Genomic DNA, 25,774 nt, shown 5'->3' on the forward strand with positions numbered 1-25,774 from the left:
ATATCTCAATAAAAAACAAAACACAACAAAACCCCCCCAGACTGCCAACGTTCTCAACCTGGAGCCTGGCATTTACAAGCTGTGTGACCCCAGACACGTTAGCCATCAGGCCTCCATCCTTGTCATGGGGGCTCTGATCTCTAATGACACCCAGCTCAGAATTGCCATGAGAGCTAAAAGAATTGATACATATGAAGCATGTGGAGCATTCACTGGTAACTGACACACACTCTTTCATTTTCAGCCCCACCATCATCTCAATCGGCCATGGACCTCCACTGCCACAAGATGCAATAAAAATGAATTACTAGAACATAAAATTAACAAAAAGCAATGCCAAACTAACAGACTTTCCTAGGAGAAGTCTACTTCAGTCAGGCCAGATTTTGCACAGCCAGAGCAGCTGTCATAATCGACCACCCCCCATGCCTGAGAGACATCCATATCTTTGTACCTAGGAATTTTCTCCCCACAGCTATGCATAAATATACACGCATGCACACTCACACACACACACAAAATGGGAAACTCACCTCCTCCAGAAGACTGAACTTCAGACTGGGTAATCTTGAGCTGAAGGTTGAGGACTCTCTGTGTGACTCACTTTCTGAACTGGGTTCATCTGATGTGCCTTCCCAAGGCTCCTCCCTTTTATAGGATCAGGGACAATAATGCATTTAAAGACGTGATTGGATAAAGTGTGACTGTTGATGGAATCTCTGTTGGAATCCTCATCAGCTGCAGCTCCAGCTTTCCAGTATGGTGTTATATAACAGCCCTGGGCCTGGGGTAATAGGCCACAATCAAACACACATATTTCTGCAGTGAAATATAACAACATTCGCACTTAAGTGGGGATATAATATTTAATCTCACATCAGGTTTTGTCCTATGTGAGTCTTATACAAAGTTAACACTTTCCAATTTTCCAAGACATGTGGATTGCAAGTGAAGCAGAAAACAAGGCTAAGATTCTCTCCTTCTGGGAATTTCCTGGCGGTCCAGTGGTTAGGACTCTGCACTTTCACTGCTGAGGACCCAGGGAACTAAGATCCCTCAAGCCATGTGGCACAATGCGGGGGTGGGGGTGGGGGGGATTCTCTCCTCCTGTGCATCGGGGCTGATGAGTCAGAGGGTGCCCCAGGACCCCAAAGGAGAGGTTTCTAATCCAACAAATAAATCGTAGGGGCTGAAACCAAGATCATTTAGTGGGAAGGGAAATAGCAGTGCTTATTTTATGTAAAGAAAGCACATGATGTTTGATGGACTTGTGGGGACTGAGGAAGAGGAAGGGGTTAAAATGGGGAGAGGCTCCTGGTTTGAAAATGTGGTGGGAGGGGTGGGGTCTTACACTCACTAGGGGGAAAGCAGGAGGAAGAGATTTTAGGAAAACTCAACACTTCTGTTTCCTGACTTCTTGTGGAGTGAGTAACCACCTGGAAGATAAGAGAAGAGATAGGGAAGCAGATGGAATGTTTTTTGGAGAGAAGGGACTTTTGCAGCAGTCCTAACATTATCTGCTTTCAAGTTATATCCAGAATCAAACCACGTTTTAACCTGCACTGCCCAGGCCCCATCATCCTTCCCTTGGATTAATGAGGTCAGCTCCTAACTGGCTTCCCCTCCTCCCAGTAGTCTTCTTTCCTTTCTTTTCTTTTTTTCTGGCTGAGCCACAAAGCTTGCAGGATCTTAGTTCCTGACCAGGGATTGAAGCCAGAGCCACGGCAGTGAAAGCACGGAGTCCTAACCACTGGACTGCCAGGGAATTCCCACACAAGTCTTTCTATTCCCAAAGCAGCCATCATAGGGACCCTGTTATAACCGAGTCTGGACACGTGCCTCCTCTGCGGAAGCTCCCCAGTGGCTTCGAGTTACTCAGAGCAGGGCTCAGACTGCCTCTGGTAAAAAAAAACTTCGCCGCTCCCCGTGGCTTCACAGTTTCACAAAATTCAGTAAAACCAAATTATCAGGGACTTCCTTAGTGGTGCAGTGGTTAAGAATTCGCCTGCCAATGCAGGCGACACAGGTTCGAGGCCTGGTCCAGGAAGATCCCACATGCCGTGCAGCAACTAAGCCTGTGTGCCACAACTACCGAGCTTGCACTCTAGAGCCCATGAGCCACAACTACAGAGCTCACGCACCACAACTACTGAAGCCCGCATGCCTAGAGTCCATGCTTTGCAACAAGAGAAGCCACTGCCATGAGAAGACTGCACACTGCAACGAAGAGCAGCCCCCGATCAATGCAACTAAAGAAAGCCCGCGTGCAGTAACGAAGACCCAACGCAGCCAAAAATAAATAAATAAATAAATAAATAAATAAATAAATAAATATATATATATATATATATATATATATATATATATATATATATAGAAAAGCAAAAGAAAAGCGGTTTCATACTCGCTTCGGCAGCACATGTAATAAAATCGGAACGATACAGAGAAGATTAGCATGGTCCCTGCACAAGGATGACACACAAATTAGGGAAGTGTTCCATATTTTGTGCCCTTCCCCACCGTCCTGAAACCCTTTGCCAATTCACACACACACACACACACACACACACACACACACACACACACACACACACAGAAAAGCGGTTTCAGTTACCACCTACATGGCCTCAGTTCAGTAATTACCAGCTGTACCAGCTTCAGACTGTGGTGCTGGAACAGACCGTAATATCTGGCAAGAGGGTCTGAGGAGAGGTCAGGCAGATCAGCTGCCCCTGGGCTGTCAGGCCATCCCCTCTCATCCCGCAGACTTTTGGGATGACAGCTCAGGAGACGCCTCCATCCTGGCTAAGTTAAGATGAAAATAGATGAGCCTGGTCGCCTAGTGTGGTGAAAACTGGGCTCCCTTCCCTGGCCCATCTCCTCATTTCATACTCTTGCATCTGCCAGGGCATCTGGCCTGACCTTGGCCATTCCTCCATACACACACAGAGCAACTCATACATCCAGGGAAAAGCAACTAGATACAGAAGAATCGCAACCTCACAGAAATCATAGTAAGCAACATAAGTTATATAGTTTAAAGAATTGGAAGTACAAAGAAATTAAAATAAGAGGATAAAATAATCCAGGACATGAGGAAAGAAAAAAGCCACAGGAGCAAGAAGATATGCTTCAAAAAAATTGGGAAAATGTTAGTTATGGAAAACATTGATAAAGAAAGGACTGAGTAGAATACATAGGAGGATGGGGATATTTAAAGAATGAATCAGTGAGTCCGATGATCAGATTGAAGATGACATCTAAATGGCCAAGGGTAGGAGAATGAAACAGAAAGCATAAAAGAACAAAAGTTGTGATCCACCTGTGGGAAGGGATTTTCTCTGCTTTATGCCTCTGAAACAGTGGCTGACACCTATTGCTACTAAATACTAGTTGTGGGATACATAAAGAAAATGGAACTAGAAACACCAAGATCTGGATCCAAGTAGTCTCCAAAAGAGGGGGAAAATATGTGATGCCCGGGCAGGAGACATGGGGCTGTGGGGGGGAGGGTGGGGTTCAGCAGTCTAAGTCAGGAGCAGACATGAGATCCCTTTTTTTTCCCCCTAAATTATCCTTTTTTACTTTTTTAAAAACATCTTTATTGGAGTATAATTGCTTTACAATGTTGTGTTAGTTTCTGCTATATAACAAAGTGAATCAGCTATATGTATACAAATATCCCCATATCCCCTCCCTCTTGCGTCTCCCTCCCACCCTTCCTATCCCACCCCTCTAGGTCGTCACAAAGCACCGAGCTGATCTCCCTGTGCTATGCAGCTGCTTCCCACTAGCTGTCTGTTTTACATTTGGTAGTGTATATATGTCAGTACTACTCTTTCACTTCGTCCCAGCTTACCCTTCCCCCTCCCCGTGTCCTCAAGTCCATTCTCTACGTCTGCGTCTTTATTCCCAGACACGAGATCCTTGAGTTGCTGGACTCTGAAGGGCATGGCTGGAAGTAGCCAAAGTTTAGGGATGAGGCAGGACAACCCATGTGGGTGAGTCAGGGGACGAGAAGACAGAGGCACAGGTGACCGCTGTCGGGGGCACCATGAGGATGTTACCTGAGGGCATATGTATAGAGGCTGGCAAGAGTGGTAAAGAGGCCAGAATGCAAGAAGGCAAGGGTCCTGGGAATTCCCTGGAGGTCCAGTGGTTAGGACTCCACGCTCACTGCTGAGGGCGTGGGTTCAATCCCTGGTCGGGGAACTAAAATCACACACACACACACACACACACACACACGCACACACACACGCACGCACACAAAAATCCAAAAAAAAAGGCAAGATTCCTAATCAGGAAATGGCACAGCTCATTTAACTTGAGGGGGTGCGGCAGGGTCTCTCCCATCTCTCAGTGGCCCTTAATCTTGAGCCATTTAGTATAGCTCAGAGACGGTTACCGACTTGGGTTCTTGGATTTTTGCCTTTTTTTTTTTTTTTGGCTGCATTGGGTATTCATTGCTGCGTGTGGACTTTCTCTAGTTGCGGTGCGCAGGCTTATTGTGGTGGCTTCTCTTGCTGTGGAGCATGGCCTTTAGGCGCGTAGGCTTCAGTAGTTATGGCACGTGGGCTCAGTAGTTGTGGCTCGCGGGCTCTAGAGCACAGGCTCAGTAGTTGTGACAGGCTTAGTTGCTCTACCGCATGTGGGATCTTCCCGGACCAGGGTTGGAACCAATGTCCCCTGCATTGGCAGGCAGATTCTTAGCCACTGCGCCATCAGGGAAATCCCTCTTGGATTTCTTTAATCAATAGATATTGGTTAAGAGGCCAGGGACTTCCCTGATGGTCCAGTGGTTAAGACTCTGAGCTCCCAATGCAGGGGTCCCGGGTTCGATCCCTTCTCGGGGAACTAGATCCCACATGCATGCTGCAACTAAGAGTTCACATGCTGCAGTAAGACCCGGGGCAACCAAATAAATAAATAAATATTTTTAAAAATAATTTTAAAAATAAAAAGAAATTGATAAGAGTACAGATGAGAAATTTAGGCAAGGCTTAATTGGGACTTGTGCTGCAGCAGGAGGGATCAAAAACAAGAAATAGATGCACTTGCTCTCTCCTCACGAAGAGGCGAGCTGGTCTCTTAAATGCGGGGAGAGCAGGAGCGGATTAGTGGGTCTGCCTGCCCCCTTGGTGGTGTTCTGTGCAGGCATCATGCATAGTACACTGCTTTTGCCCCTGGCAGGCAGTCACCTCAAAGGTAGCAGTTGGGTTTTGGCCTTTTCATATCTTATTGTTTATAATTTGCCCCAACTTCTCATGCATATATTTATTTTTAGTCCCTTAGAGTTTCTTTGTATTCTGTTGTTCAAGAAGACGTTTGTCCAGGTGCAAGCACTGCAGTGAAGGGTCTCAGGTCCCAGGTCCCAGCCTGTCTCAAGGTGAGGAGCCAATCTTTCATTATGTCACCTGGGGTGGCCTATCAGAACTGAGCAGCTGAGGGCCAGATCCCAGGCTTTCTTCTGTTTTCCGGTTGGATGTTAACGTCCAATCTCAGTAGAAAGGCTTTTGGTCTCTCTAAGGCTGTTGTTGATATAGATGATGCACACATCCATACTTACTATAACGCTTTGAAATTGATGGGTTTTTTTCCCCCTGTATCAGTAGTTTATTCCTTAATATTGATGGGGAGTATTCCATTTATAAATATAACAATTTCTTAACCATTCTTCTGTGGATGGATGTTTGTTTTTGTTATCTAGTTGTTGGCTTTGAAGAATAAAGTTCCTGGAAACGTGCCAATACGTAAAAGTATTCCTGTGGACACAGGTTTCCATTTCTCTTATAGTTATACTTAGGAATAAGTGGATGATTAACTTCATTAACTGCCAGTGTTTCCAAATTTATTTGTACTATTTTGCATTCCTACCAGCAATGTATGAGAGTTCCACTTTTCTTCACATCTTCAACACCTAGATATTGTCAGTCTTTTAATGTTACCATTAAAATGAGTGTGCAGTGGGACCTCACTGTGGTTTTCATTCATATTTCTTTAAATAATAATACTGAATATTTTCATGTGCTTACTTATGATTCATATATCATATTTAGTGAAATATGTGTTCAGATGTTTTGCCTAGTTTTTTAGTAGTGTTGTTTACCTTATTACATGTTCTGTATACCTGCCTTTTGTCAGATATAGGTTTTGTAAATATTTTTTCTTAGGCCGTAGATCGATTTTTTTTTTCATTTCCTTATCAGTACCTTTTGAACTGCAAGAAATTTTAATTTTTTTTTTAAAGAATATGCATTTTAAAAAATTTTTATTTTAAAAAATTTATTATTTATTTATTTATGTATTTATTTATTTTTGGCAGTGTTGGGTCTTCGTTTCTGTGCGAGGGCTTTCTCTAGTTGTGGCAAGCAGGGGCCACTCTTCATCTCGGTGCATGGGCCTCTCACTATCGAGGCCTCTCTTGTTGTGGAGCACAAGCTCCAGACGCGCAGGCTCAGTAGTTGTGGCTCACGGGCCTAGTTGCTCCGCGGCATGTGGGATCTTCCCAGACCAGGGCTCGAACCCGTGTCCCCTGCATCAGCAGGCAGATTCTCAACCACTGCGCCACCAGGGAAGTCCCCAGAAATTTTAATTTTATTAAAGTCTAGTTTATCATATTTTTCTTTTATGGTTTTTTTTTTTCCTATGTAAGAAATCTTGGCCTAAAGCAAGAACAAAGAGCATTCTTCCTGTTATATTTAAGATGGTATATATTTCTATCTCTTATATTAAGGTTTGTGGTCCATTTTGAGTTCAATTGTGAATATTTTGAGGGAAGGGTTGAGGTTCTTTACTTTTATGCATGAGGATATCACAGTTTTTCAGAATAATTTGTCGAAAATATTATCCTTTCATTTTAAAATTAAGTTGGCAATTTTGTTGAAAATAAATTAATGATATGCATGTGGCTCTATTTCTGGACTCTTCCATTGCTCCATTGTCTATCCTTTCACCAATACCACACAGTCTCATTACTATAGCTTCATAGTAAGTTTTGAAATCAGGTCTTTAAAGTCCAAATTTGTTCTCTTTTAGAAAATAGAAAATGCTTGGACTATTATAGGCCTTTTGCATTTCCATATATATTTTGTTTTTTTTTAAAAGAGAACATATTATTGTCTTCATAATAAAACAAAAGATGAAGCTTGGAACTGGATTGCTTGGCCTTGTATCTTCTTTTCTCAATTCACATGTGAAGCAAGGCAGTGTGGGCTAGTAGCTAAGTGCTTGGACTCTAGAGACAGACTGTTTTTCTAATTCGCCTGAGCTGTGCCATTTACCAACTGGCTGACCTTGGTCATGTCCATTCTCCTCAGTACTCAGCATTCACATCTGTAAATGTGGGAAAATGGGACATTGAACTGTACAGCTACGCAGTGCAATGAAGACTCCATCCAGGTGAGAAAGTGAAGAAAAATTCCCTGCAAACGGGCTTCCCTGGTGGCGCAGTGGTTGAGAATCTGCCTGGCAATGCAGGGGACATGGGTTCGAGCCCTGGTCTGGGAAGATCCCACATGCCGCAGAGCAACTGGGCCCGTGAGCCACAATTACTGAGCCTGCGCGTCTGGAGCCTGTGCTCTGCAACAAGAGAGGCCGCGATAGTGAGAGGCCCGCGCACCGCGATGAAGAGTGGCCCCCGCTTGCCGCAACTAGAGAAAGCCCTCACACAGAAACGAAGACCCAACACAGCCATAAATAAATTAATTAAAAAAAAATTCCCTGCAAAGAGAAAAGCATGTATCAACACCCCAAGGTTAGTGAGAGCTTGGCTTGTTGGTATAGAGTGAAAGACTGCAGGGCTGGAGCGGGAGACTGGTAGGTAGTGAGATGAGCGGGGCAGGGGCTGCTGCATGTATTTTGGAGTCTATGATGAGAAATTTGGATTGTATTCTTACTGCTCTGGGAAGTTGTGGGGATTTAGCAAGACAAGACACATGATCTGTTGTTTTGTTTTTTTCAATGTCTTATTCCGAAATAACTGTATAGTCACAGGAAGTGGCAGATATAGTACAGAGTATCTTTCACTTAGTTTCCTCTGTGGTAGCAACTTATGTAACCTTAATATCAAAACAAGGAATTTGACATTGGTTAAATCCTCCTATGTTTTTCACAGTTCACCGTTTTTACGTGTGTGCATGTGTGTAGTTCTATGCAGTTTTATCACGTGTAGAATCATGTAGGCACAACCACAATCAAGATACAGAATTTTTTTTGGCAGGAGGCCAAAAGGTTATATGTGGTCCCCAAATGCAGATACTACAAGTCATATAAAGAGAGGGAAGTCTGATATGGAGGAGGATATGCCTGCAGAAGTGAGAAGTATTTAGGGAAATAAAACCAATAGACCTTGGGGGCTAAAATCTTGAAAACAGCATTTGACATGAGCAACCAAGAATTAATATATTGCCAACAGGAATTTTGGTCAGGACCTTAGAGTGACCATCCTGAATGGCTGGAGTTAGTATTTATTATTTTTTAAATTAAAAAACCACTGGACCGCCAGGGAAGTCTCTAGAGTTGGTATTTTAAAGGGAAGGCCAGGGAAAGTTGCCCTTTAACTACATAAGCAATAGAGTAGCCCTTAGGCACACTGGATGAAGCTAAGAAATCCACTGGGGTGGCATGAAGCTGAAACATGTGGGGCAGTAGCCCATCTGCTCTCTGTAAGCACAACGATGAATGTATGCCTTGCACAAGTGTCTAGCAAATCATCAACGTAGCGCCATACTTGGGTGCATGGGGACAGCTGGATCCAATTAAGTTCTTGTCAGTTGAGGTTGTATGTGATGGCTGAACCGTTGCGGTATCCCATGGACAACTAAGTAAAGGTGTATAGTACTGAGTTCCTATGTAGGTGAAGGAGAGGCTGTTAAAATAGGCACTGGCTAGAATACATGTAAGAGCAAAGTATTGGCCTGTGAAGATTGAATGGCACATTCACTTGAATTATGTGAGGTATAGGGGCCTCAATGGTTGGGATCAATGTAGCCGTAATCCACCATGAGATGCCATTCCTCCTAGGACACTTAACTTCTATGGTGGTGTCTCAGATCTAAACAAAATTGGTTACTTCTCACTTTAAGTTAATGAACCTGATCTGTATGTCAAAGATATTTTTTTGATATGTCTTCAACATGATTTCTGGTCATTTTATTTTCTCATTTAATGTGTTATTTTTGTCTACTAATTCCTTTTTTTATTTCGTGTTTAAATTTACTTGGAAAAGTTCGTGTAAATACAGATGAGGATAAATTTAACACACACACTTTCCTCCCCACCTGTATATGTATGAAACGAATCAATTATGGTTGAGGATCCTTTCAGTAACATTTGGATTTGCTTACATACAGTAGCATCTGTTCTCACTCTCTCGATATGACCTCCTGGCTGTTTGATTCATTCCCATAGTGCTCTTTTAGCCCCTGCCAGATGCCTGTATACAGCTGTACGTTTGTAGCTCGTGAGATATGCCCTTCAAGATCCTGCCCCAGACCTGTGGACAATAGGCAACTATTTTCTTCCCAAAACATTAGTGCTAATTATATTTGTTATTACAGTATGCACCAAATATGGACAATTGATATGTGACAAACACAAAAAGATAGAGAGAAAGAGTCTTCAATAAATCCTAGTTTATATGCACTGGATAACTTTAGAAATTAGGGCCTAAAATCTGCTCCCCTGTTAAATATGGGTGATAATATTGAGAATGTCTAGAGCTAATAACACTTTAAATTATAACTGTGCTCCCTCTGATTGTTCTAAAATGTACTGAAATTCCCCAATCACTTTACAGAATCCCAATTATTATGAATTATGTTGGATTACTTATGGCTTTTCTGTCAACAAGAACAAAGACACAAAATACTAGAGGATTCATACTGAAAACAGTATGGTTTTGACTCCAAAATAAAATGCTGGAAAACTGCATCTCAACTTTTAATTTAATACGCTTTTTTTTTTCTGGCCATACTGAGTAGCATGTGGGATCTTAGTTCCCAGACCAGGGATCGAACCCACACCCCCTGAAGCGGAAGTGCAGAGCCCGAACCACTGGACCGCCAGGGAATTCCCTAATATGCATTCCTTGTGATCCTTTGTGAGAAAAACATTTTCAAAGTTTGGGTTTTTTTTTTCCTCAAGACCTGCCTGTACTTGAAATATCTTGCCTGCTCTACTTTTGTTTCTTGCATAATTGAAGTAGTGAACTCAATAATTTAACTGAATAAGTGCCATTATTATATCAATAGATTGTCTTTTGTTTCCAATGAAAACTTTGGTTTCAGGGTGTAAGCATGTATCAAAACATCAAAATGTACACCTTAAATACATGCAGTTTATATGTTCAGTCAATTATACCTTCATGAAACAAATATTCAAAACCTGTCACTTCCAAATAATTTTGTTATGTTTTATTATCATCTGCGTCCTACAGGTTATTGTAGCTACTGGAACAGTATGGCGGAGTTAGAATGATGGACCTCTGGCAACTTTTCCCAACTCCATGTTCGGTGACATCATGTTGGCAGTTTGAAATTGGCCATGGTGGGAGTATTTATATCAGGGAAATTGGAAAACACTACAAACCAGGACTTAACTGTATTATTGAAAGCCTAGACTTAAGAATATAGGAACAATGCAGATTAAAATTGTAAGTATATGGTGTATGCGGTAATTACATTGTACAGAATGCACAAAAATTGAGGAACAAAAATGAGCTGATTACTTGTTAATGAAAAGGGAAATAGTCACAACATAAAAAAGTAAAATAAGAATAAGATATAAACAGATATTTCACCAAGAAGATAAACAGATGGCAAATAAACACATGAAAAAAATGCTCAACACCATGAATCCTTAGGGAGATGTAACTAAAACTACTGCTTCCTTACTAAAAGTGTAAATTCAAAAGACTGACAATACCAAGTATTGGCAAGAATGTGGAAGCATTTTACATAAACCTGGTGGGTATACAAAAGCAAACCATAATTTTAGGTCATCATTTGGCAGTTTTGTAAGTTAAACATTCACCTATTCTATGACTCAGGCATTATACTTTGAGTTACTAACACAAGTGAAAATATATACATACACATAGAATTACACACAAATGTTCTAGCACCTTTTCTCACAATAGCCAAAACTGGAAGTAACCCAAATTCTCTTAACCAGACAAATGAATAAACAAATGGTATAAGTATAGAAAAGATACTACTCAGCAATAAAAGGAATGAACTACTATGGATCATTGAAGAATCTGAAAATAATTATGAACCATGAACGAAACCAGAAAAAAAAAAGTAAACATTTTATGAATAAAATCATATAAAATTCTAGAAAATACAAAATAATCTATTATAAATAAAGGTAAATCAATGATGGCCTGGAGGCCTGGAGAGGATAAGGGCCTGAGGTAAACTGGGGGTGAGAGACATGTTCATTATTGTGATTATGATGAGGTTTCATGGGTTTATATGTAAAATTTAAATTGTATACTTCAAATAGATACAGTATACTGCATGTTGACTATACCTGAATAAAAATTTACAAAATGGTTCAAAAGAAAAATATAGATATCCCACTCTTTTCAGAAAATCAGGCCTGGCAATCCTATATTGCCTCTCTTTTCTGATGACCTTGGAGGAGCAGCCTTGCCTTAGTGGTAGCAAATACTGATGAGTAATAGATTCCTTCCCACCTCAGTTAACAGGAATGCTGGCTGGTCACAATGCCACACTGTGGACTAAGGCAGCGGTCCCCAACCTTTTTGGCACCAGGGACTGGTTTTGTGGAAGACAATTTTTCCACGGACAGGGGAAGGGGGTTGGGGGATGGGGTGGTGTGTGTGACGGTTCAGGCAGTAACGTGAGCAATGGGGAGTGGCAGATGAAGCTTCACTCTCTCGCCCGCTGCTCAGCTCCTGCTGTGCAGCCCGCTTCCTAACAGGCCTAGGAGTGGGCCGGTCTGAGGCCAGTGGGTTGGGGACCCTGGACTAAGGGATCTCCTCTCTCTCTATGCTTGTTTCTCTGTGTAGCAACGGCCTTCAGGTGAACATCCCAGAGAGGCTATAGGAATCCAGAAAACCAATAGCTTATTTTCTTTCACAATGACCTCAGCTCCAAAAGATACACTTGCCTGGAGGTTCTGAGAATTTCTGGGCATCTGTGCCCACTGATACTGCACAGTCACAGTCAATGGAGCATTTGTTGATGCAATTTTAGAAAGGGCATACTCCATCTACTTCACTGCATTCTCCTCCGCTCCAGGGTTCCTTTACCAAGATGGTTCCCTCTGGCCCTAGTCTTACAGTGGCATTATCTAGTGAACTCTGGGGATCAGGGCATGTGGTTTTTTGCAGGATAACTGCTGAGCATTATGTGATATTTACTGTGAATAAGAAAAACAATTTGTGTTGTTATCAGAAGCACTGGAGGCTGTCATAACTTCCTGGCTCCTCAGGGTGTTTTCTGAGCTCACAAAAAACCCTGATACCCAGTCCACAAATTAGGACCCTGAAACCCTGCAGTCTCCTGCAGTCTTTCCTAGGAGATCCTGGGCAACAATGTACATTAGAACAAAACCAGAAAGACAGCTATATTCTTAATCATAGTGACATGTGAGGCACACAAAGCATGGGACCTCCATGAGAGCTGTGCAGTCCTTAATGCTGGTAGAGCCCAGTTGTTTTCAGATCACCTCACACAGTGAATAGAACCCCAAGACCAAAGGTGGCTTAAACACTAATATCTTTATTATAACAAAATGCAGAGCAATAGGAGACATGCAGTTCCCAGCTTGGTGACTCAGAGGCTGGGAAAATCCAAGAGAAGTGTCACCAGAAACTAACGTGTCCCTGAAAATGCAGTGCTTCCCGACAAGTCACCAATGGAACTCAGAGAGGGTCCACTGGGCCCAGACTAGGTCGGGTCCACGCCCTACTCTGGAAATGAGAAGGGAATGAGGACCCCATTAAGAGCTAAGACTACTCATCACTTCCCCCGCAAATGGGGATGGGACAGAGGTCAGCTTCCCTGAGTATGTTGGGAGGTAACTTTTGCACATTGTGGACTTCCCAGGTGATAGAGGTGAAATGAATTCTGCCATAGATGGCACTAACATAAAGCTGGCAAGGGTCCTGAGCAGGTAAGAAATTATAACACAGTTCCTTAAAGATTCTCACATACCTGGAACTTTAGGGAAATCTCCCCACTGCAGACTTTCGGATATATGGGCTTTAATTCAGGCAGATGGCTCCCTCACAACTTCTCTCCTCCAGCGTAATTATACTAGAAGTAAACTGTACATCCCAGCATATCTACGGCACTTCAATAGTCTGAAGGCTCTGGTATTGAATGAGATCAGATTAGCAGCTAACAGATTACCTGTATTCACTGCACTTGTAAGACATCTTCCACTGTGAACTCTCTAATGTTGAATGAGGCTGGAACTTTGGCTAAAGGATTTTCCACAGTCCCCACACTCACAAGGCCTTTCTCCAGTGTGAATTCTCAGGTGTTCAACGAGGTTAGATTTGCAGCTAAAAGATTTCCTACATTCTCTTCACTTATGAGGTCGTTCTCCAGTGTGAACTCTCTGGTGGTAAGCGAGACTAAACTTTCGGCTAAAAGATTTCCCACATTCATGGCATTCATAAGGCCTTTCTCCAGTATGAATTCTCTGATGTTGAATGAGGATGGATCTTTGACTAAAGGATTTTCCACACTCTCCACAATCATAAGGCCTTTCTCCAGTGTGAACTCTCAGGTGGTTAATGAGGTTAGATTTGCAGCTAAAGGATTTTCCACATTCCTGACACTCATAAGGCTTTTCTCCAGTGTGAACTCTCAGGTGGATAATGAGGTTAGATTTGCAGCTAAATGATTTTCCACACTCCTGACACTCATAAGGCCTTTCTCCTGTGTGGACTTTCCGATGTGAACTGAGGCTGGAGCTTTGCTTAAAGGATTTCCCACATTTACTGCACTCATAAGGTCTTTCTCCAGTATGAAGTCTCCTGTGGTGAATGAGAGTGGAGCTTCGGCTAAAGGATTTTCCACATTCATCACACTGATGAAGCCGTTCTCCAGGGTGACCTCTCTGATGCTGAATGAGTTTGGATCTTTGACTAAAAGATTTTCCACATTCCCTGTATTCATAAAGTTTTTCTCCAGTGTGAGCTTTCCTATGGCTATTGAGGCTGTAGCTTTGGGTAAAGGATTTCCCACATTCATGGCATTTATAAGACCTTTCTCCAGTGTGGACTTTCTGGTGCTGAATGAGGTTCCATCTTCGGGTACAGGCTTTTCCACATTTGCTGCAATTATAAAGCCCTTCTCTAGTGTGGACTCCTTGGTCCTCAACAAGTGTGTCTGTGCAGCTAAAGGCTTTCCTGCCTTCTCCCCAGTTGTGGTGCATTTTTCCACTGTGAAAGACAGCCTCACACTCATTATTGTTGTTTGGGTTCTCTTCAGTGTGAGTGACTGGTTGATGGAAAAATCTCGTGCTGGCTAAGAAGTCTTTCCCTATCTTCCTACAGGAAAAGGATTTCCCTGACACATGGGTTGTGTGGCTCTTTATAAACAAGGCTCTGTCCACAGAACTTCTGATGGGTATCTCTCCAATGTGCTGCCCCTGATACTGTTGAAGGTTGGCAGAGAAATAGAATCGATTCCCACACGTGTATGGTTTCTGCCCAAGATGTGTTCCCTGGTGCTCAGGCAAGTGCAAAGTATCTCCCAAGATTGGGCCACACATCTCAAAGGGCTGGGCATTCTGGGGAGATGAACCTGCCTTGAGAATCCGGATCTGTGACACTCCATCTACAGAAATGCTCTGTTGAGAAGGTGCTTCCTTATCTTCTACTCCATGCCAACAGCCTGAAAGTAAAGAAGTGATGATGAAGTACATGTTAACCTTATTGAGAGTGGGCAAAATCATCACAAATGTCACTCGACACATCAAAGAATCAGTCCATGAAACTGTTTTCAGAAAAAGCAAGTTGGGGTCAGCTTGAGGAAGCAACTGCTGTGCAATACTGGGTCCCTAAGGTCACAGGATGGTGCAGGCCTCACTAGGCACAGGATGTGAGGAAAGGGTGTGGCCCGGGGGAAAGGCATGTTCTACAGCTTATTCTTCTGTCAACAGCTTTTCTTTTTTTGGCCGTGCCATGCGGCATGCAGGATGTTAGTTCCCCAAGCAGGGATCGAACCCGTGACCACTGCAGTGGAAGTGTGGAGTCTTAGCCACTGCACTGCCAGGGAAGTCCTCTCAATGGTTTTTAGCAGAATTATATCTGCTGATGACGTGATGCTGTGCAGAAGTCTTGTTCAGGCCCAGAAAAATCTGACTGAAAAAAAGGTAACAGGTGTTTAAGGATTATTAGACATGTGCACTCTTTAGGACACTACAAAGTGGGAAAGCACTGAGGAGGGAACAGTGTGAGGAATCAGTGAGGTAAACAGTCCAGAGAGGTGGGGAATAGTCTCAGCTGGAGTCAGAATAAAAATGACTAGTATTAAACATGACAAGTCAGCAAAGTGTTAAGAATGGAGAAGGAAAGATGGAGATGAGGTGTGGCCACTGGTGATGGCATCACCAAAACACAATTAAAACAGGACAGGTTCTTGATATGATTGATATGAACCAAGCCCTGAAGTCATGTCCTCCCCCAACAGCCATTTATCTGGGTCAGGCCCCATCTGGGCTCATCTTGTGGAAAATGGGATCATATCCATCCTGGGAAGCACAGAGGACTCTTCCTCTAGCCCCAACTGAGCTACTGCATGAGAGGTGGATGATACAAATCTTAAGGGAAGGACAGGAGAAGTCAGTAGCCAATACTGTCCCAGACAACTCAGACACAACAGATCACAGGAAAGATATTTCAAATATTACAAAAAGTACCCATGGGCACAGCTAAAGGGAAGGTGGCAGAGTAGTAAAACCAGGTATTTTTCCCACCTGGAAAACAACTACAATGGTAGAATCAATCTGATGTAACTACTTTGCAATGCAAAATTGCTTTAATTTAGGTCACCTGCAGCTGTTACTATTACCCTGATATAAAAAAACAGGCAAAGACACTACAAGAAACCTACGGGGCAATACATTTGATGATTATCGGTGCAAAATTAATCAACAAAATACTAGCAAACTGTATTCAGCAGCATAGTAAAAAGATTATACACCATAAACACCTGGGATTTATTTCTAGAATGCCAGGATGGTTCAACATACAGAATTAATCAGTGTAATATGTCACTTTAACAGTAAGAAAAAAAATTATATCACCTCAATCAATGTACAAAAACCATCTGACAAAATTTATCACCCTTTTATGATGAAAATACTCAACAAACTATGAATAGAAGGAAATTAGCTTAACATAATGGAAGCAAAAAATTTAAAACCCACAGCAAATATTAAACTCAATGGTAAAAGACTGAAAACTATTCCTCCAATATCACTACCAAGAAAAGAATGCCAGCTTTCACCACTACTATTCAACACAGTATTAGAAATTCTAGACAGAGCAATTAGGCAAGAAAAACAAATAGGCATCCAAAAGAGAAAGGAAGAAGTAAAACTCACCACAGCTCATGAAATCTTAAAGATTCCACCATAAAACTCTTAGAATAATTGAAGTTTGCAAAGGAAGAAAATATAAATAGAAAATGAAAAAAATCAGTTATATTTCAACACACTAACAATGAACAATCTGAACAGGGAACTAAGAAAACAATTCCACATATAAAAGTACCTGTCAAGGGACTTCCCTGGTGGTGCAGTGGTTAAGAATTCACCTCCCAATGCAGGGGACGTGGGTTCAATCCCTGGTCAGGGAACTAGATCCCACGTGCCTGCTGCAACTAAGAGTTCGCACGTCACACCTAAGGAGCCAACCAGCCGCAACTAAGCTAAGATTTGGCACAACCAAAAAAAAAAAAAGAAAAGTACGTGTCAAAAGAATAAAATACTTAGAAATAAACTTAACCAAGGAAGTAAGATTTGTACACTAAAAACTACAAAACACAGCTAAAAAAAATTACAGACAATAAATGGAAAGATTTCTATACTCATGGACTGGAAGACTTAACACTGTGAAGATGTCAATACTATCCAAGCCATCTACATATTCAATGCAATTCCTATCAAAATTCCAATGATGTTTTCTGCAGTAACAGAAAAATTCATCCTAAAATTCATATGGAATTTCAAGAGACACCAAATTGCCAAAACAATATTGAAAAAGAAGAACAAAGGTGGAGGAGTCACAATTCTAAATTTCAAATATTACTGAAAAGCTACAGTAATCAAAACAGTGTGGGGCTTCCCTGGTGGCACAGTGGTTGAGAATCTGCCTGCCAATGCAGGGCACACGGGTTCGAGCCCTGGTCTGGGAAGATCCCACATGCCGCGGAGGAACTGGGCCCGTGAGCCACAACTACTGAGTCTGCGTGTCTGGAGGCTGTGCTCCGCAACAAGAGAGGCTGTGATAGTGAGAGGCCCCCGCTTGCTGCAACTAGAGACAGCCCTCACACAGAAACGAAGACCCAACACAGCCAAAAATAAATAAATAAATTTAAAAAAGAAAAGATGACTACTATCTTTAAAAAAAAAAAAAAAAACAAAAACCAGTGTGATACTGGAATCAAGGCAGACATATAGACCAATGGGATAGAATAAAGAGCTCAGAAATAAACTCTCGCATATGCAGTCAAATGATTTGCAACAAGGAGGCCAAGAACATTCAGCGGGGAAGGACAGACTTTTTAACACATGATGCTGGGAAAACTGAATATCCACATGCATAAGAAGGAGGTTGGGGGCTTCCCTGGTGGTGCAGTGGTTAAGAATCTGCCTGCCAATGCAGAGGACATGGGTTTGAGCCCTGGTTTGGGAAGATCCCACATGCGGCGGAGCAACTAGGCTGGTGAGCCACAACTACTGAGCTGGCGCGTCTGGAGCCTGTGCTCCACAACAAGAGAGGCCGCGATGATGAGAGGCCCGCGCACCGCGATGAAGAGTGGCCCCCGCTTGCCGCAACTAGAGAAAAGCCCTCGCACAGAAACAAAGACCCAACACAGCCAAAAATAAATAAATAAATAAACTAATTAAATGTCACACCCTCACAAATCTTTCCTGAACTCCAAAAAAAAAAAAGAAAGAAAAAGAAACCAACCTAGACCATGCAGTAATATCTCTCCTATCAGGAAACCTTAAAAAAAAAAAAGAAGGAGGTTGGATGGATACCAGGTACATAAATTAACTAAAAATGCATCAAAGATCTTAAGAGCTACAACTATAAAACCCTTAAGAAAACATAGTGGAAAAGCTTCATGACACTGCATTTGGCAATGATTCCTTGGATACGACAAACGCACAAGGAACGAAAGAAATACAAACTGGATTTCATCAAAATGAAAATCTTTAGTACGTCAAAGGATGCTATGAACATAATAAATGGCAACCCATAGAATGGGAGAAAATATCTGCAAATCACCTATCTGATGAAGAGTTAACATTCAGAATATATAGAGAATTCCTAAATCTCAACAACAAAAACACAAAGCAACTTGATTCAAAAATTGGCAAAAAAATTGAACAGATATTTCTCCAAAGATATACAAATGGGCAATAAGTGCATGAAAAGATGCTCAACATCACTAGGCTGTCAAGGAAATGCAAATCAAAACACAATGAGATACCACTTCACATTAGTTAGGATGGTTATTACTCAAAAAAAAAAAACAGAAAAGAAGTGTAGGCAAGCATGGGAGAAATTGGAACCTTTGTGAAGCTGCTATGGAAAACACTATGGTGATTCTTCAAAAAATTTAAAAAAGAACTATCATAAGATGCAGCAATTCTGATTCTGGGTATATACTCAAAAAGAACTGAAGCAGGGACACTAAAAGATATCTGCACACCCATGTTCATAACACCATAATTCACAAGAGCCAAAGGCAAAAGCACCCAACTGTCTACTGATAGAATAATGGGTAAACAAAACGTGGTATATACAATGTTATTCAGTCATAAAAAGGAAGCAAATTCTGACACATACTACAACATAGATGAACCTTTAAGATACTATGCTAAGTAAAGTAAGCCAGACATCAAAGGATAACTACTGTCTGATTCCACCCACATGGAATACTCATAATAGGCAAATTCATATTTACAGAAAGTAGAATGGTGGTTGTCAGTAGATGGGGGAAGTTACTGATTAAGGGGAACAGAGTTTCAGTCTGAAGATGAAAAAGTTCTGTGGATGCAGGACTGTGATGGTTGCACAATGAGAGTGTACTAAATGCCACTTAGAAATGTAAATATTTTGTTTTGTATATTTTGCCACAACTAAAATAAAGTAAAGAGACTTCCCTGGTGGTCCACTGGTAAAGAATCCGCCTTACAATGCAGGGGACATGGGTTGGATCCCTGGTTGGGGAACTAAGATACCACATGCTGCGGGGCAACTAAGCTCGTGCACCTCAACTACAGAGCCCACACGCTCTGGAGTCCACGCGCCACAACTGCAGAGCCAACGCGCTCTGGAGCCCGTTTGCCACAACTAGAGAGAGAAAACCCGCACGCCACAACTAGAGAGAAGCCCACGTGCCACAACGAAGAGCCCATGCACTGCAACGAAGATCCCGCATGCCACAACAAAGACCAGATGTAGCCAAAAGAAAATACACCATAAATAAATAAACAAATAAATAATATATTTTAAAAAAGAGAAAGAAACATAAACCTTTAAAAAATAAAGTAAAAAGAACCTAAGCAAAGGACCTCTCAAGAACACTTGTGTAAGCAGTGACTATATAAGTGACTACAATTCCTGACACAGTCAGACAAAAATAAATGTAAGCTATAGGAAGGGAGACATACCAGGGTGCCATGGAACCAGAGAGTCACCCAGCGAGAGAGAGGGCATGACAGGTGGGATCCACTATGCTGACCTAAAGAACAGCGATACCAAATCCTTCCCTGTAAGGCCTTTGGCGCAGTAGGCGCTGGAGTGATAAGGATGAGAAATAGGCATGCACTCAGCTCACCCCTTGAACCACAGCACATACCCAGGCAACTGGGGAAGGAAGCAGTGCCCATGGTTTAGATGGAGACATACCTGACCCTGGAGAAAAGAGAAAGGCCAAGCCTTGCCCAGGGCACAGGGGCAGGTGTAACAGCTTACCCAAGGAAGATGTAAGTGCAAAATTCTCCAGCATCACGTCGTGGTACAGGCATCTCTGAGCCTCATCAAGGAGAGCCCATTCCTCCCAGGAGAAATACAGGGCCACATCCTCAAAGGTCACACTTCCCTGCCAGGATAGAGACAGATGAAATCATCAACAGCCTCACTCCGGAAGACCCACAATCTATCTCCTCACACATCTACCCCATGTCCATCCTCCTTCTAAGATCTCAGAGGAGATTCCAGACTCTGGTGCCACTGGTGTCTGCTGTCTTCTCATGCTCCCATTAACCACTGTGTTCACTCTGCTGTCCACTCTGCAACCAGACGGAGTCTGTTAAGACCTAGATGCGAACACCTCCCTCATCTGATCCAGACCTTCCACTGCCTGCAGAACAGATGCCTAACCTCACAGGCAATCATTCCAAGTCTGACTCTTACTCCCCACACCCAGTTTGTTCTCACCAGAAAGGAAGGAGACCTGCAATTCCCTGAACCAGCTTAGCCTCACCTCCAAGCACTTCCCGTTTTTGTGATAAGCTTCCACATCTCTTTCCATTGGTGGCCTGAAATGGGAACCCCTCCATCAAACCCCTGGACTCAACTCAGGACCCTGAGCTAGGATTCTCTAAGGTCCCCACACCCAAGGGCTGGGAAAATGGCAGGTGACAAGTCTCATGATACCACAAATTTGGAGAAAATAGGGGTTGGGACCAGTGAGGGAGGACGAAACCGCCACTTACCTGACTAGGTTCCAAAAGCACTTCTGCAGCCATGGAAACCTGTGGGAAGAGGCAGGTCTTAGAGGGATGTGAGCATGGCATCCTTCCAGGGGCTCAGGCCTTCCCTGAACCCCTGGGGGTCACCAGAGTCAGGTAATCTCGGGCCGACCATCTAACCTCTGTATTGACTCTCAGCAGTTTTGTGTCCTTGGGGGAAAAAACCCTTAACACCCTCTGCCTCAATGTCCTCAGCAGCCCTACAATTTGTGCTTCCACTGAACAGACTCTGGGGATCTTTTCAAACTTAACTTAGATCATGTCTCTTTTCCGCAAAAATTTCCATGGCTCCAAGAGCCCCAAGAAGGAAGGTACAGCTCCTCAGCCTGTCACTGCAGGTGCGACTCTACCCACACTTTGTTCCCTGCAGAAGCAACACGGACCCCAGGTTTCCCCAATCCTCCCGGCTCAATCCGACCTCCCAGCCTTTGCACCTGCCGGTCCGTCCGCCTGTGACCCTCTGCCACGCGCCATCACACCGTCTGTCAGAAACAGGACCCCACCCACGGCCGCCTCACCGTCCTGGACACCGGGGCCTGGGCTGCGGGCACGAGAGCAGGCGCCCCGCACTCGGGGCTTTAGTGTCTGGTGGGGTGAGGGCGGTGAGGGCGGTGAGGGCCGGGAGGACGAGCGTTTACCTGAGGCGGGTCCCTCGGTGCCGCCGCCGCCGCCGCCGCCGCCGCCACCTGAGCCACAAGCCGGGGCAGAGAGGGGACAGCCGAGCGTCCCGAACGGACCGGGCACCAACGTCTCCAGACCGGCCCCGCAAGCGGCGATGTGCCCGACTATAGAACCGCCTCTAGTCACTGGGGACAAAGCCTCTTCCCGCGCTTTCTCTGTCTGTCACCTCAATGCCGACTCTGCGCTCTCTGCCTCCTGACCCCGGGGACCGCCAAAATGACCGCCACAAAATACCGGAAGTCCCGCCTTCGCCCTGTGCGCCCTCACGGAAATGCCGAAAGTCTGGATGTTCATTGGGTGTTCGTCGCTGCCGCTCAGCTCATAGCTTTCTGGGTAATGGAGTTCCCGCCGCCACACAGGCCCGCAGGAGCGGCGCCTTAGCTGGAATCTCCCAGGGAAAGGGTCAAGCAATGCCCCGGGGCTGCTCAGAACTGAAGGCCTTGTTCTTCTAGGTCGGAGAGAAGCTTCGCTTCCTCTTAAAGGGGCGAAGGCCAATTTCTGGGGGGTCCGAAGTGCATTTAGAAATCCTTCAATGCTATTCATCTCTGAAGTGTTTAGATATTCGGATTCCATGCGAACTTTGTCTGGTAGATGCGAACATTGTCTGGTAGATGCAAGTGATTATACATTATCTTATTGTCCTGTAAATGCACGCAGACTGAGGCATTAAAGTCTTTTTTGTGAGCTTTAGTACGTTTTGTCCGGGAATTTAAAAAAAAAAAAAAATCACCTAGGCCACAGTAGACAAGATAGAGGAGGCATATTGGACGGCTCTGACGAAGCCGGATGTGGTGGGATCTGGGCCTCTCCTTCCTGGTAGTCAATGATTAATGATTATGCCCAACTCAGTGAGAAACACCGTCTTATTCATAAAACATTAAATCGTTTTATCTAAAAAACATAAATCTGTTTTACACATGCACATTCCTTTTTGTACTGCACAGTTGACAGTTTCTCTTGTATGAAATATAACATTGGCTATTGTTTATTAAGGAGTACTACTCTCTGTATATTTATAAAATAGAAGGTTGTTGATAAACAAAATTCAACTGACTACATGTTAAAGATCTAAACGGGGGCTTCCCTGTTGGCGCAGTGGTTAAGAATCCGCCTGCCAATGCAGGGGACTCGGGTTTGAGCCCTGGTCCGGGAGGATTCCACATGCCGCGGAGCAACTAAGTCCCTGTGCCACAACTACTGAGCCTGTGCTCTAGAGCCCATGAGCCACAACTACTGAAGCCCGCACACCTAGAGCCCGTGCTCCGCAACAAGAGAAGCTACCGCAATGTGAAACCCGCATACCGCAACAAAGAGTAGCCTCCACTCGCGGCAACTAGAGAAGACTGGCGCGCGGCAACCAGGACCCAACGCAGCCAAAAATAAATAAACTAATTAATTTTTTAAAAAGAAAGAAAATATTTTTTTAAAAAATTAAAAGTAAATAATCATGAATGTATCTCTAAAACATGGAATTCATTCATGAGCAGAACATTTATGTGCTTTTCACACCTACAAAAATAACAGTGACATCAAATACATGGTCACAGTTTACACATAACAAATTTCCTCCCCGCAGAAAATTTCCGTTTTAGATCATTTGAATCAGGATCCAGTCATTTTGTCTTTTAGACCACTTGTAATTAATATTTCTCCCTCCTTCAAAACCTTTTTTTTTCGTAGAGAAGAAAATGGATCATTTGTACAAGATCATTTCCATCATTCTACTATCTAATTGCAGCTTTTTGATATTGTCTAATACATTCTTCCAAATGGCCAATAAATGCATAATTTGCTCCAAAGGGTGGTCTAATGCAGGTTCAGCTTTTTGTCAAGGATACTTCCCAGGCGGTACAATGTCCTTCTCATTGCCTACAATGGAGGGCCATTATGACAGGCTGTGTGTAGCCCTTTCTGTGACATGAGGATTGATCAGCACGACCATGTGATCCAGTATCAATTTCCCACAGCCTGTTATCGGTTGGTTGCAGCTGTCACTGATGATCATTCTGTAGATACACTACTATACTAGAGGAAGCAGAATGTTAATATTCTATTATCATTTTTGTATTTTCACTTAGAATCCTTCTACAAAAAACTTTTCTGCATCCTCTATTTGATTACCCTGAAATAGTCTGTACTGGAAAGACAGTAGAAATCATTCATATTTCCCTTTATTTTTCTGTTTCCAGAATAACTAGTCAATTCCTTAACTTTCTGAAAGGCTTCTGACTCTGGCTTTGTAGCATTACGAGCATGTGGTTACTTAAAGTACTTGATGCGTTTAAAACTTGTCCAGGTAATTTTCTTTGAGATTTAATTTGTATCATGACTGTGGAGGGGGATGCTTTTCAAGTTGAATCCTGTGGCATCCTCATTCTCACGTGACCCCAGTTGTGTAGTAGACTGTCCTTGCGTCCTGGATTGAATAGATGTTCCATCTTGAACATTTCCTGCACTAGATCTGGAATTGGCAATTTTTTTAAAGATGCTATTTTCTTTCATGAGAAAGTGCATTTGGAGAACACAGCCTGAGTAATTTGGATGGTAATTACTCAGGACAGGGCTATCATCTGTAGATCCCTTTAATGAGAGGAGATAGAATATACATATATGATTTAAACAAATAGATCAAGTTTAAGTTCATTCTTCCAATCAAGTTTAAAATGATATAATTTTTACTTAAATTGTTTCCTTTCATTTTTTCTAACTTTTGATCAAACTGTGACAAATCTCTTGTATAATGTACTTATTAATTTTAAATATAAATATTTTCTTGAAATATAAACATGAGTAAATTTTTTAAATCTCCATAGGGATTTTGCATAGATATGTTTCAGTACAAATGTATAGTCCAAACTGTTTTTAAAAATGTACTTGGGGAATTCCCTGGAGGTCCTGTGGTCAGGACTCTGTGCTTCCACTGCCGGGGGCCCAGGTTGGATCCCTGGTCGGGGAACTAAGATCCTGAAAGCTGTGCAGTGAGGCCAAAAATAAAAAAGTACTTATAGTATTACTATTTTGTATGGATAGACTACGACTTTATTACACAATGAGATTTATATATTTGTTTTACTTTTGTCAGTAAATTTGATTGATTGTTTTAATTTCATTTTGATATAATATAGTTTAATAAATAAGTGAAATATTTATATTTACCCCAGAGTCAAAATTATAATTGAGGTAAATTAATTCAGATATATCTAGTTTCTATTCCTGTCCCTCCACATTGTTTAATCTCTGCCCCTCTATATCATTATTTATTGAAGGTTATAGTTCATTCTTTAATAGTTTTTAATGTAATTGTATAGATAGATAGGTAGAGAGAAAATGTGTATTTATCTACATTATTTATATTCTTATTCCTTCACAATCATAAGAATAATTGTAGAATACTAAACATCTCCTAACCCACTTGCCTTTTCTCACTTAAGAATAAATCCTGAAGGTAATTTCATACATGGAGGAAAATGATCTTCATTCAGTTCATGGCTGTAGGAAATTATGTTGTGTGAATGGTGCATCCTTTATTCAAATACCCCCTCATATGAACACTTGGATGAATTCCATCATAAGACCTTAATTAATAACCACTGCACCCATAAGTATGTACTGCTATAATCCAGTTAAAGTAAGCAAATGTGTTACCAAAAGAGAGGAAATCATGTGCTGTGTTCAGCAGTAGATACAGCTGAGCAGAAGAAGGTGACACATTTATGTTCATTTATCTTTCTAGCATTTATTCATTTATTTCTATCTCAAATTAAAATCAATATCTCCTAGATACGAAAGTGAAGGTTTGGACTTCCCTGGTGGCGCAGTAGTTAAGAATCCACCTGCCAATGCAGGGGACACAGGTTCGAGCCCTGGTCCAGGAATATCCCACATGCCGTGGAGCAACTAAGCCCATGTGCCACACTACTGAGCCCGCGTGCCACAACTACTGAAGCCCGTGCGCCTAGAGCCCATGTTCTGCAGCAAGAGAAGCCACCGTAATGAGAAGCCCGCACACCACAGCAAAGAATAGCCCCCGTTCACTACAACTAGAGAAAGCCTGCCGAAGACCCAACGCAGCCAAACATAAATTAAAAAAAAAAAAAAAAGAAGAAGAAAGTTA

The 25,774-nt window shown here is 42.6% G+C and overlaps 2 protein-coding genes across 3 annotated transcripts in view; both read right to left on the reverse strand.

Moving 5' to 3' along the window:
• The window catches only part of LOC309648229 (zinc finger and SCAN domain-containing protein 4-like), a 24,228-nt gene extending 10,980 nt beyond the window's left edge, over window positions 1-13,248 (reverse strand). Inside the window, exons 1-2 of the mRNA XM_082436658.1 lie at window positions 13,188-13,248; window positions 534-648 (exon numbers count right to left, since the gene is read on the reverse strand). The gene's annotated coding sequence lies outside the window, so the exon portion shown is untranslated. The remainder of the gene's footprint in view (window positions 1-533; window positions 649-13,187) is intronic.
• LOC309648204 (uncharacterized protein) lies at window positions 10,401-25,774 on the reverse strand. Of its 2 annotated transcripts, none has more exons than XM_082436610.1 (4): window positions 21,618-25,774; window positions 20,944-20,982; window positions 20,201-20,327; window positions 10,401-14,879 (listed from the first exon to the last, which is right to left on the reverse strand). In XM_082436610.1, the coding sequence occupies exons 2-4, from the start codon at window positions 20,974-20,976 to the stop codon at window positions 13,564-13,566; spliced, it is 1,476 nt and encodes a 491-aa protein (XP_082292736.1). In that variant the 5' UTR covers window positions 20,977-20,982; window positions 21,618-25,774; the 3' UTR covers window positions 10,401-13,563. The 2 variants fall into 2 exon arrangements, with proteins under 2 accessions (XP_082292736.1, XP_082292737.1); XM_082436611.1 differs by lacking the exon at window positions 21,618-25,774 and adding an exon at window positions 21,414-21,589.

This window comes from Balaenoptera physalus (assembly GCF_965194825.1).
Source record: "Balaenoptera physalus genome assembly, chromosome: 19".
NCBI classification, from domain to species: domain Eukaryota; kingdom Metazoa; phylum Chordata; class Mammalia; order Artiodactyla; family Balaenopteridae; genus Balaenoptera; species Balaenoptera physalus.